The sequence below is a fragment of the Staurois parvus genome, unplaced genomic scaffold (genome assembly GCF_062004578.1).
Source record: "Staurois parvus isolate SC_StPar_1 unplaced genomic scaffold, SC_StPar_1.0 ptg000303l, whole genome shotgun sequence".
In the NCBI taxonomy this organism is placed as follows: Eukaryota; Metazoa; Chordata; class Amphibia; order Anura; family Ranidae; genus Staurois; species Staurois parvus.
Window position 1 is genome coordinate 12336907 of NW_028318099.1, and position 12831 is coordinate 12349737.

Consider the following 12831-nt stretch of genomic DNA (forward strand, 5'->3'; position numbering starts at 1 on the left):
ATTTATCAAAACTATGTAATGTGAGGGCCTACAATTTTTATTTTGTAAATAATCAGGCAGGCTCCACTAAATTTGATGGTGAATCTAATGGAAATTCTACGGGTCAGACAGTAATATGTATTGCTGGTTTTACATTCCTGTTGGCATGCAGCAAGGACTCCAGACAACTAACAATAATTCTTTTCTAACATGAATTCTTTTGACTCCCTCTTTTGCATGCATTAAATATTTGAAATCTATTCTAGTCAGAGGAATCTGAAGGCCAATCCAAAGCATTCATCTTAAACTTCTTGAGGCAGTTCATAGTTTATTTGTGTTTTGGATTATTATTATGATTATTATGTGGAACTACACTATATCTTCTCTTTTCAGGTTCAGTTTTATCACTGATTGCAGGACATTCATTGATACTTAGTAGTTTCAATTCTTCCCTCTATCTATACAGTAATAAATGTGCCATTGCGTGTCACACATCTCTAAGTCACAATAGATTGACTCCAGGGCTTAACTATTGGCAAAGTGTTCTTTTCTTCAAATTCTTCTTTTGTCCTCCAAATCCACACTTGACAATTAAAGCCTTAGGTCTGATTTTCTTTCATCAGGCCACAGCACTTGGCTTTAAAATACCTCTGGCTTATCAAGGCTTTGTATTGCATATTTCATATATCATGTTGCTACATTTGTTTCAAGATAATCTGTCAAAAAGTTTTAGTGGATTCATTAAACCAAAAAAAAAAAAACCCGTATTTTGAAAATTTGCTTTAAAATGTTTAAGGTGTTAAAAGCCAGAGAGATGTGTTGATTGGTCAAGACATCGATCAATACATTGATCAAGAGGGTTTCAAACCTTTTACATATCTATTCACGTCTTGGACAATTAACATTTGCCTTGACATGATACATGAAACATGGTAGAGTTAAGGTGTAAGTACAGCTGGTAAAGCCATTTTTGTTTTTTTTAGTTTTGGATAAAGTAAGGTTTCAAACCCTTGTCAGTTTGTTTACTGTCTGTGTACCATTGGTGAAACTTCCCTTCATTTTTTGTCACAGAGAAGCAACAAGGAGTTATGAGAAATCTCCCAAGATGAGGGATTCCCTTTCTTAGACAGCTCTCCCTGGAACAGGGATGAATGGAAGCTTTCCCCTTAGCTCTTGTACTGGCAACAACTACAAAATTTTGGATGTCCCCTCACCTACTTTCTTGTGGTCACCAGGGCAAACAAAGTGGTTTTAACTAATCCATTCTTTGTCCTTCACAATTAACCTAGAAGCCCTGCAACCTGTTCTTCAAATGGCTTTCTATTTCATCAAATATGCAAAAAAAGGGGTTGATATTAACGGGAAAGAGAAACAATCCTTGATTGGTAATGTACTTTTACCAAATCTGCAAACTGAGAGATGGCAAGTACTATTTTGTTGCTTAGAAATACAAGTGGCTAATTAAAGGCAAAACTCTATCTATGCTTTAGTGTTGGGTGACGTGCTGTCTTAGATCGAGTCAGCTAAGCATTTCACAGTAGACCCAAATGTAGCAAAACCCTTAACAATCTTTTATTTGTTACATCTTCCTGATGTGATCCTTGACAGTCTCTAGTGTTGAGATGGGTCACCATATGGTGGAACAGTGATAACCATTGATTCCGATCTCCAATTCAGACTGGATGTGGCTACTAGGGAGATCAGATAACCCTCGAATGTGTATTGAAATATCCTTGTTTGCTTTCTTTGCCAGCCAACTTTGAGGTGCTTACACCCTGACTGTATGACAGCACTCTTTTTTGATCTACCCAGAATAGGCTGCTGGGGCAAAGGGAGAGGAATGACATGTCATAAGTAGGCTCTAACAGCCAGGGGGAGAAGATCACATATTTTTTTATGACCACTTTTTTGGTAGTTCAGAGACCTTTTTGGAAGTTGGCAAGGTTAAGAGACCTTTTTGGAAGTTGGCAAAGTTAAAAGGTACACCCAAAGCCTAATTTATAACTTTAGTCTTAGAAGTGCCCATCATGGCACACTGACTAATACCAGAGGAACCTAGAATATACTAATAGGAGAGGCTGACACTATTTTTTCCAACTGTAAGAGGTTTGTATAAATTTATTGACACTCAGCATCAGAGTCTTACAACATGCCACACAATAAATATCTAATTTAGACTCTATATTGCACTTACCCTGGATCTGACATTTTGATGAAGCAGTCTTGGCCTAGGCGGCCACATTTGCCAGGGCAGTACTTTGGAGGTAGTTAAAGGTTCAGTACTGTGTTTCTAAATTCTTGCTTAAATACGCCACCTTTCTTCATGCATATGTCAGATCTGTTCACAGCAGTCTTGTCTGTGGCCATAAATTACTGCCAAAGAACATCAGTATATCCAATTGAAAATGCTAATAAATCCCGCAGCTCACATAGTAAATTTAAGACCTGTGGCATCAACTATAAAACATTATCCACATTTCAAAGCATTTCTGTTTTACAGGAATATATCAAGTGATATTTATTTATTTATTTCAGGTACTTGTATAGCGCGGCCAGTTTACGCAGCGCTGTACATATATATATTGTACATTCATATCAGTCCCTTACCCTCATCCTGTTAACGTAAACTTTACCTGTAATGCAGCACTGTAAAATAGATAGGACTCCAAAATCTCACTCAAAACTTATACCATTATTCACATATACTTAAAAAATGTTTTTGATCAGTAAATTGTTTAGTAGGCTGTTTAAAGAACATTTAATTTCTAAAAAAATAAACATGTACAAAGTACGTCCAACCATAGTACAAAGCATGAGAAATTTTCCTGCTGCACAATTATGTTATATATTGTAACAAATACAGAGATGGCATAGTCTTAAAGAGAAGTAGCAAAATTAAGCAGTTTCAACCACTGATTTTTGGAAAAGGGATAAGATAAAACACAGTACTGACTATAGCAATCATGCCCACAGAGATGGACGCGGTTCAACCATTTTGGCTCCAATCTCCATCTTGGCAAAGGATCCTCCGTATTGTACAAACATATCCCCCTCATTCACATTCTTCCTCTCTGTTCAGCCACAGTGACATATGGCCTGTGTGTTGGCAGTGTCACAGGAGGCCAGAGCACAGCAGGGAGCCCCGAGCTATAATACCCTCAAGGAAGCTGGGGCCTCCCTGTCCAAAGAACCTGTGCAATCTAGCACATCGTAAAAAGATCACCCAAGCCTTCCCCTGAGTTCGAACACATTCCAGAGGAGTAGAGACTAGCTAACACTTTTAAAATCCATTTTTCCCCTATATCCCCTTACATAAAATACAGGCCTCTTCAGATTGCCCACGAGAAAACAAACAGTTTGATAGGTCACACTCCCTGACTGGAATACCTAGAAAAGCAGAAAATTACATCTCTTGAACCCTTCAAATATGTATTTCATATTTCATATCTAACCATTCCTCAGATGCGTCTGCATAGTAATCTACCCACGGGTGGAATGTCCCTTGTGCATAGGAAAAGTTATGAGCCAAAATATGAACTATGAGAGATTTTGCCTCTAGTTTAGGTCTACGCACAGACCTTCCCTCCCTAAATGAAGCATTGGTCCTTGGCTTTAGAGCCACCCCCTGCTGGGGGACTACAAAATGGGCTGTCAGGCCTAAGAGAGTAAGTTGAAGAATTCTCCCTTTTAACATCAGAACCAACTTGGGAGACGTGCCCTTTCACTCTGAAACTTGATCTGCTTAACCCAAGGCTGATTGGCAAGTACTTTAACCCTTTAACCTCCTTTCTGTTACCTCTTTTACTGTGCTGTTGTTCTCTGTATATTTATATATATATTGGTTACATCTTTTTTCTGTAAATTTTTATTGCACCCTTTTGACCTTTTAGTAATAAATCTTTCTTTCTGAAAGTGTTGAACTGTTTCTAAAGCTCCTTAATGCAATTTACGAATTCCTGCCTCTAAAAGAGTGCTACCGTGTTTGTTTAACCCTCTGTATAACCTGTCTGCAGTGACAGCGCTATACAGATGATTATCTCAACCATTGTAGTGTTATTGCTGGTATTGCCGAGTTTCCTCTTTCTCTGTACAAAAAGGAGGTGGTGGCAGTGTGAAGGTTTAATGGCATTCAGGTTGCCGGTACATCGATTGGAGGTCCAGTGAGCTGGGAAATCATTGTGCAGGGTGCAGCTAGGCGTGGCATTGTTATGCACGTGACATCACGGTTTAGATTGGCTAGTCCTTCGGTCACGAGTTTGGTGAGAAGTTCAGGGGTCTGACGCCGCGATCATCACACTGACCCTTTAAAAAGGGAGGGGATAGGAAAGAAATAAATGTTGCCACACCAAGTCTGGGTCTTTCTTCCTCACTCCCAGAGGAGGGTTAAAGATAAAAAGAGGGGAAGACCAGAAAAAAAGGGGAAAAAGTGAGGGGTGTGTGTGTTTGTGTTTTTTCCATAAAAGCTTTATTAAAGAACAAGATTGTTGCAAGTAATATAAAAATAAGCACATGTATTGAAATGACACGGTGCATAGTAACATTTTAAGAAGCTGTTTTTGGGTCATTGGTAGGAGATGGGACGAGCCCAGGAATCCAAAAATGTGAAATTGTCCAACCTGGAAATAGGCCTAGAAAGGTATTGAGAAATCAGGGGATGAGGTAGGCACCGCTGTCCTGTCTAAGAAACATCCCCGGTCAAAGAAGTGATTGGTGCACATATTGGGTTTGGGCCACATATCATCCAAAAACCATCCCAAAAGTCCAGAGAGGAAGTCTGGGTTCAAGCGGAGAGGCATAAGTGAGCCCTTCTGCGAGGAGGCAGCAAACTGTTTGCACGCTAGGGTAAAAACCCGGAGCATAGGGCCGATAATAGGATGGGTCTTGATCAGACGATAAGCCGCAGAGGAGGGGAGGCATGGGATAGTATCCAGCAGAATGGGAGAATACAGCTGCTTTATGGTTACCCATGCTTCACCCGTTGGTGAATTGACCAATTGACCACTCTGTTCAGATAGCAGGCCCAATAGTATTTCTTAAGACCAGGAAGGCCAATGCCACCTCTGAGCTTAAGAAGGGATAAGAGAGCATGTCCTAACAATGGGACTTCCTTTGCCATAAGAAAATAAGCATGATATTGCACAGAGACGAAAAGAAAGAAGCCCAAATGGAGATAGGATAGGATCAGTCTGAAACAAATACAACAGGCGTTATAAAATCTTCATTTTGAGAACGGATGCCCTGCCAACCCAGAGTAACAGGGTTTACCCCAGTGTTGAAGATCCTGAGTAATTCTAGATACACAAGAAAGGAAATTCCAACTGTTGGACAAATCATTCGATAGCTGGATCCCTATGTAGGTATAGCGTCCTTCCACCCACAAAAATTGAAATGGGCGAAAGCCCCCAGTAGGGCAGGTAGAGAAGTGCGGGGAGCAGACAGGAACAATAAGACGTCATCCGCAAATGCGGCCAATTTAAGCTCACTTCCCCTCATAGAGATTCCTTTAATCAGAGGATTTGCCCTTATCTGCCTAAGGAAAGGCTCCAAGGTGATAATAAACAAGATGGGTGAAAGGTGAAACACCGGTGACGCGTACCATTGTAAATTCAAAAAATGTCTGATCAGTGGTGTATTTTGGTTTTGTGCTGCCCCCCTGAAAAATGGCACCATAGGCAAACACCTTGTTTGCCATGCGGTAAATACGCCCCTGTGTCTGACAGGTGGACCTTGGCTCTGACCCTAGCCTGAGGAGAAGCAAAGAGGGCCATAATCCAAGAGCAGCATTTGCCTTGTAGCCTAAGAAATGAAGAGCCAATTCCATGTAGTTCCAGGCCACCCTGTCAAACTCCTTTTCAGCGTCAAGGGAGAGGAAGAATCCCCACTGGCCTATCGTAGTCACTTGAGCTCTGAGTCTGCTGGGGCTGCTGACATTACATCCAAGATAGCAACGTCCAACAACAGTCTCAGGGCTTTTAGGTTTTTACACAAATAATGATTTACTGGTAAATAATATGCACCAAACAAGCTAAATGCACATATAATCTCATGTATTTTTAATTTTATTTTAAATTAATGATCTTGCAGCAGGGTTGTTTCAGTGACCTGGGGAGGAGTTGCATCCTCTCCGGCTCATTTGTGTGCTGAGAGGTGGAACCAGCTGCCAATCAGGCAACCTGATGGAATCTGACAATATTGTTGGGATCCTTCCAGTAGCTTTGGCTATACTTTTATTTTAAAGTCTAGTAAAGTGCAGACATATGGAAACACATTTCCATGTAATAATTTCCAGCATTTCCTTACATTTTTGTCATTATATAACGCGTATATTCCTGATACATGCATGGTTTATTCTTCATCTGTACAGTAAATTACTCCGTTTAAGTTTATAAATAAGTAGACAGATTTATTTCAACATGTGGGGACACAGCTGTGAATGATTCACTTTGACTCGTCATTCTTAGTTGATATCATTAAGCGGATGGATTTCAAGCATTTGCTTGTAAATAAAAACAATTCAAACTGGAGACGTGACTAGACCAGGAACACAATATCTGGCTGACACTCTAATACACTCTAATAAAAACCAAAATAAAAGTGAGCCATCATCAAAGAACCTCCCATGATAATGTTATTGACTTGTCTCGTACTGCAATAAATCAGGGCGGAAACTACAAAGGTCACCATTTTTTGATGTGTGAAATGACAGCTCTGTACTCCCATCCAGGTGTCACGATTCTGATGAGATGACATGTTTAATGTTTCTAGTAATCCTTCTCTTTTTTAGATGTTTGATTGCTCATATGACTCATAGGCAGCTGTTTTTTGGCTGAGAGCAATGGCAGTTCATGGAGAATGAAGATTGACTGTGCGTCCTGAGCCTTGGCCTTGTGCTGTTACTTTTGCTTATAAGACTTAGGCAAAATGATGTGGCAAGCAGAGTTATGGGAACAATATGTGTCCTTTTTTTCAGATTCGTATTGCCAGGCAACATTGATGTGTTGAATAACAACACCTTTTTCTAATTAAACATTACTTTCAGACAATACTTTGATCACTAGGGCCTATTCACACTACAGCACTATTTTGCTGTATGAAAAAGGCATGCTAAGTAGAGATCACAGCTTTTCTATGTGGCTGGTTCACATCTATGAACTACAGTTTAATGTGAAAGACATTGATACAAACAATAAGATTTTTTGAAAATTTCAAAGCTGAGTTGAACTTTTCCAGAAAATAGCCTATGCATTCAAGGGGCCTCAGCATTATAAAATGATCATTAATGTTATTGTTTTACCCGTAGGCTATTTGGGTCCCCTCAGAAACCTGGCTGAAAAACTCCTAGTTAGCAACTCCCACATCTTGCATTGTTGATAGCATGCAAAAACCATTGTTTTTCATTCTTGCAATCCTGGGAGTGGGCATCCAGTGGTTTTCATGTCTTAGCAACAAGTCAGGACATGGATGTAGCTAACTAGAAATTTTTAAGCAGGCTTCTGAGGGTACCCAAATGTCCTACAGGTAAAACAATACAATTAATTATTTTACAAAGCTGAACAGATTTTTTAATATATACTGGGGGCTCTTGACTGCATAGGCTATTTTGTGGAAAAGGTGATGTTTTGCTTCTGCAAACTAAGCACTGAAAGTGTGATCTCTATAACTGGTCTAGTTGTGGTGAGATAGCTTAACTTACAGTCTCAGTAGCATGGCAGACAGTAAATCAATCCAAATGACATCTTGCAGATCATAGAAAGCTTTAATCCAAAACTTGTGCAGACTATAACAGATGAACATCAGATAGGTAAAAAAATCAGTGTGTTAGCAGAATGCAGTACATGTGGTGAATGGAGGCTAAAGCATGAAGAAGGGTGCGACTAACTACATAGAGTTACCCCTAGCCACGAAATGAGATAAGGACAAAATTATTTAAAGGCAAAACAAACAGCAATGCATGTGTTATATGATAGGTGACCTTAACGTTAAAGATACTGCAAAATCATAAACTCAATATAATGTAGTATTTAATATTATTTGATTAAAATCTGCAAGCTAAAACAGGCTGGTACAAGTTACAGTCTTATATTGCTCATACACCCCATCCATATGAGTAACCCCATTATAATACACTCACCAGCCACTTTATTAGGTACACCTTGCTAGTTCTGGGTTGGACCCCCTATTGCCTTCAGAACTGCCTTAGGGCAGTTCACACTACATGTGTTTCACTGTGCTTTTTTTCTGCATCCAAAATGCACAGAATGTAGATTATATGGTTGTCAATGCCATAGTTCACATCAGTGCTTGCAGTTCCAGTGCGTTCCGGATGCAAAAAAAAAAGCAGAACAGAATGCATTTTTCCTGCACAGAACTGGAACGCTGTAAAACTCATCAAAAACACATTGGAATGCACTGGAATGTACCAAAACACACCACAAACGCACTGGAATGCACATGCCCCTATTTAAATTGAAGAAAAAGAGAGGGAAAAAAATTAATTGGAATGCATCAAAAATGCACCAGAACGCGAAAAAAAGGCGTCAAAAATGCGCATGCAGAAATGCATCTGGAACACATCTGGACTGCGTTTCTATAGTGTGAACCAGACCTTAATTCTTTGTGGCATAGATTCAACAAAGTGTTGGAAACATTCCTTAGAGATTCTGTTTCAAATTGACATGAGTTACTGTTGCCTTTCTATCATCTTGAACCAGTCTGCTCATTCTCCTCTGACCTCTGACATCAAAAAGGCATTCTCTTCCACACAACTGCCGCTCACTGGATATATTCTCTTTTTAGGACCATTCTCTATAAACCTTAGAGATGGTTGTGTGTGAAAATCCCAGTAGATCAGCAGTTTTTGAAATACTCAGATCAGCCCATCTGGCACCAACAAACATGCCACGTTCAAAGTCACTTAAATCCCCTTTCTTCACCATTCTGATGCTCGATTTGAACTTCACCAGGTTATCTTCACTACATCCAGAAGCCTAAATGCTGCCATGTGATTGGCTGATGGGGCTATAGTAGACACTCTCGATGCATTTTTTGGCCATAAAAATTCTACTTCTTCAGGAAAACCAGAGGGTAACCATTCTTCATTTAGCAATGCAACAACACAGCAGCCAGATTAAAATATGTTTACCATGCCTTTTATGCACACAGATCCAGTCCCACAAGAGATGACTGAGCCTAAGAACCACAAGGGATGGGAATGTCACCACCAGGGGTGGACTGACAACTCATGGGGCCCCCCGGCAATAGGGGATCATGGGGCCCCTGTGTCCTTGCCCAAACTCAAAAAAGCCTATGAAAAAGGTACCAGGGGCATCTCATGAGGCCCCCTACTGACCCCGGGCCCTCGGGCAGTGCCCAAGTTTCCAAATGGTCAGTCTGCCCCTGGTCACCACTCACCCAGACAGTTATCTTCCATAGGCATAATATGGCAAGCAATAATAAGAGTTATAAAGTGCCCTCCTATTTCTCCTCAATTATGAAAAAGATTCCACCTAATAACAGTGTGCTAATCTGTATATATCGTACATAATGTTGCCTGTCCTAATATAGCCACTGAGTCATGTTGGACAACACCCGGGGATGCTTCTTTAAGGAATGCCTATTTACAATTCAGACTTCCCTGGCTTTTGAGGTCATAAAGATGGGCACAGTTGTCCCCAGTGGTTGGCTTATCTGTTAATTCCATGTGTATAGTAGTCTCAGATGTTGGGGGATTCCTTACCCGACAGGTGGTTCCCTTGGAAGTGAAATACAAAGTGAAACTTTATAGGCTCACTTACACCTACACGTGTGCATTACCACATCCGCACCATTCACAGGGAACAGTGTCAATCTAGCTTTTTAATATGTTACATATTTACAATACCTGATTAATATTTACTAACCTGAACTGAGATTGCTCTTAAAGTACACTTCAGATACTTAAAGTGGAACTTCACTCTCTCAATTAACATTGACTATTTTGAATCCTTATGCTGCTAGCAATAGTAAATAGATAGGATAGTATATGATATTTACTTGTTTTAAACAGTTGTTTTTCCATTTCTTTAGTTACTTACTGGTTTCAGTGTCTAGGCAAATGATGTCATCCATCTCAGGAGTCTGGAGGAGGTGTTTTCTCAGTTGAGGACACCCTCCTGCCTTTATGCCTGAGCTAAGGGCAAATGGATTCCAGGAAGTAAATGCTACATGAATCATCTGCCCTCACTCAAGATGGCCGCCGCCAGAAATGCTAGGGGATGTGTTCCTAAGTGATTTCTCAGCAAAATAAAGCTTGAAGACATGGATGAATGGGGGAGTTTGCTTTAAGTATTAAGCTAGACATGTGCAGAAAAGAAAAATTTGTTTCGTTTTGTTTAATTTCATTATATTACTAGTTTCCTTTCATAGATTTGATTTGGAATTTGTTTAGTTTAGTTTAGTTTATTAATTTTCTAACGAATTTCAAATTTTCAGAACAATTCTAATTCGAATCTACTGCTCCAAATTCTGTGGGAAAAATAGTTGGTTGTTAAGGAGAGGGTCGGGAAGCCGGCCTGTGCGTCCTTAACATCTGATGACTCATCAGCTGTCAGTGGATTTCCGCACTGACAGCTGAATGTAGACAAAAGAATGTCGACAATGAAAAATAAGGAATATAAAAAAGTGGCAGATGGCGCTGCTGTCAGATGGCGGGAGCCTTTGTTGGGTGTGTTTTAATAAAGGTCTTATTAAAAACTGATAATGTGTTTTTACTTACTTTTTTGGTGAATGAGTAGGGGTTCTATGTACCTCATACTCATTTACATGGGGGAGGATCTGGGGCCCCCTTGTTAAAGGGGGCCTCCAGATTCTGATAAGCCCCTAGCCCACAGACCCCCACAACCACAGCCCAGGGTTGTGAGGAAGGGTTGCGATTAACATGAGAATAAGGTGATTTGGAGGGGGCCCATGTTGAGGGCATGCGGCCTGGTATGGTTTGGGGAGGGTCTTGCTTGCTTTACCCCCTCCTTTCCTGACCTGCTGGGCTGCATGCTTGAATAAGGGTGTGGTATAGATTTTGGGGGAGACCCCACTTTTTTTTTTTTGGCATGGGGTTCCCCTTAAAATCCATGTCAGACCCCCACATTTTGTTCTTTTCATTGCTGACATTCTTTTGTTTACATTCAGGTGTCAGTCGGGAAACCCACTGACAGCTGATGAGCCATTGGTTGTTAAGGATGCAGCAGCCGACTTCCCGGCCCTCTCCTTAACAACCAGCTATTCTTCACACAATTCGGATTGGGCGATACGTTTTCGTACTGATCATTTGGAATTAGAAAACAAAGCAAAATGAATTTTATTGAGATTTGGATACATCCGAATTACAAAATAACCAAAAATTAGTTCAAATTTAAATACGAACTGAAACAACTTGTCCAACTTCAGCCCAGCAGCGAGTGGACCGATTGTACGTTACTACAGTATATTCATGAGAAAGTGTGTTTGCCACGCGTGTTCTAAAGCAAGTGCTTAGGAAGGCTACAGTTCTGCTGTTGTAGGAAAACTGATAACCTTAGTTTTTTTGCACTGCCCACTTTCCCTGAAATAATGTTGGTTTTCTAAGTTGCTTTAAGTTCTGCTTTAAATTTTGAGGACAAGCTTTAGAGTGTATCCCCTTCTTCAGTCATTTATCTCGTGTCAAGCAGATTCCTATTCATAGTTCAACAGTTTTCCTTTCCTGAGAATATTTTTTTTAATCCCTTTAAGAACCAAATCCTTCATGACTTCCATAGACAGGTATAGATGTGAGAAATTATGTCCCTCAGGTGTGCCATAATCATCTTCTTTGTGTTGCATTTTCTACAGGGGAAGCTGCCTGTGCTGCTATTGGGTCGATCAGAAGATCTCCGGCCTGGTGAGTTTGTTGTGGCAATTGGAAGTCCATTCTCTTTACAGAATACAGTCACAACAGGTATTGTGAGCACGGCACAACGTGGTGGGAAAGAACTGGGCTTGAGGAACTCTGATATGGAATACATCCAAACTGATGCTATCATAAATGTGAGTGCTTCATAGTTATTGAACCTCCTTAGCATTTGCCAAAGCATGCTAATTATGAGTCTGAAAATTATTTTTTCTTTTTTTTTTTAATATACTGTATGTTAGTGATTTTAATTGTAACTTGACAACTGGCATTGGCAGTAAGATAGATAGTAACAGATAGTAAGATAGATAGTAACAGGCTCCTATTTAAATAAACTGTTAACATATGGTAATAATATGGTAGAGACTCCATATAAGCGCAGGAGGAATTTGTTCTTATATGCAAATAAACTGCTTTCCCCTTCTTACACATTTGCATATCCACTTGCCGTGGTACACTCTGGCCAAACTCTCTGTCTGGAACTCACATGACACCTGCAATGTTCAGCCTTTTCCCATTTTTTTCCACAATATCTCATCATGTATTACCTCATTTAGTATGGCTTGTGTCCCGACTTGGCATTACCAGCACCAATGTCTTCCTCAGATCTTACCAACTCCAATGGCCCAATCTTATGTCTGATATAGCTGTAAATTCTGAGCTATGTTTTATGCAGAACACGTTTTTCAAGGAGTTTGTGTTTACCATGAGGAGATCATTGATTGTTCTAGCAGTTCAAGAGGTGAGAGCACCAAAGAACAATTTTACAAATTAAGTTTATCTTTTTTGTACTACCTGGATATCAGGACACAGCTACGGGGAAATTTAATAACGAAGAGACTGCAGGGGCTGTAAAGAGCAGTCACAAGTCTTGATTTTGTAATGTGCATCCTTCTTTCTCTGAAGGCAGCTGACCAATAGACTATATAATGCATTCCAAATTAAACTGACCC

General features: G+C 40.1%; 1 protein-coding gene across 1 annotated transcript in view; it reads left to right on the forward strand.

Moving 5' to 3' along the window:
* Positions 1-12831, forward strand: part of HTRA1 (HtrA serine peptidase 1) — a 45504-nt gene that overhangs the window by 12889 nt on the left and 19784 nt on the right. The window contains exon 5 of the mRNA XM_089683263.1: positions 11821-12015. Coding sequence (XP_089539389.1) covers positions 11821-12015 — 195 coding nt within the window. The remainder of the gene's footprint in view (positions 1-11820; positions 12016-12831) is intronic.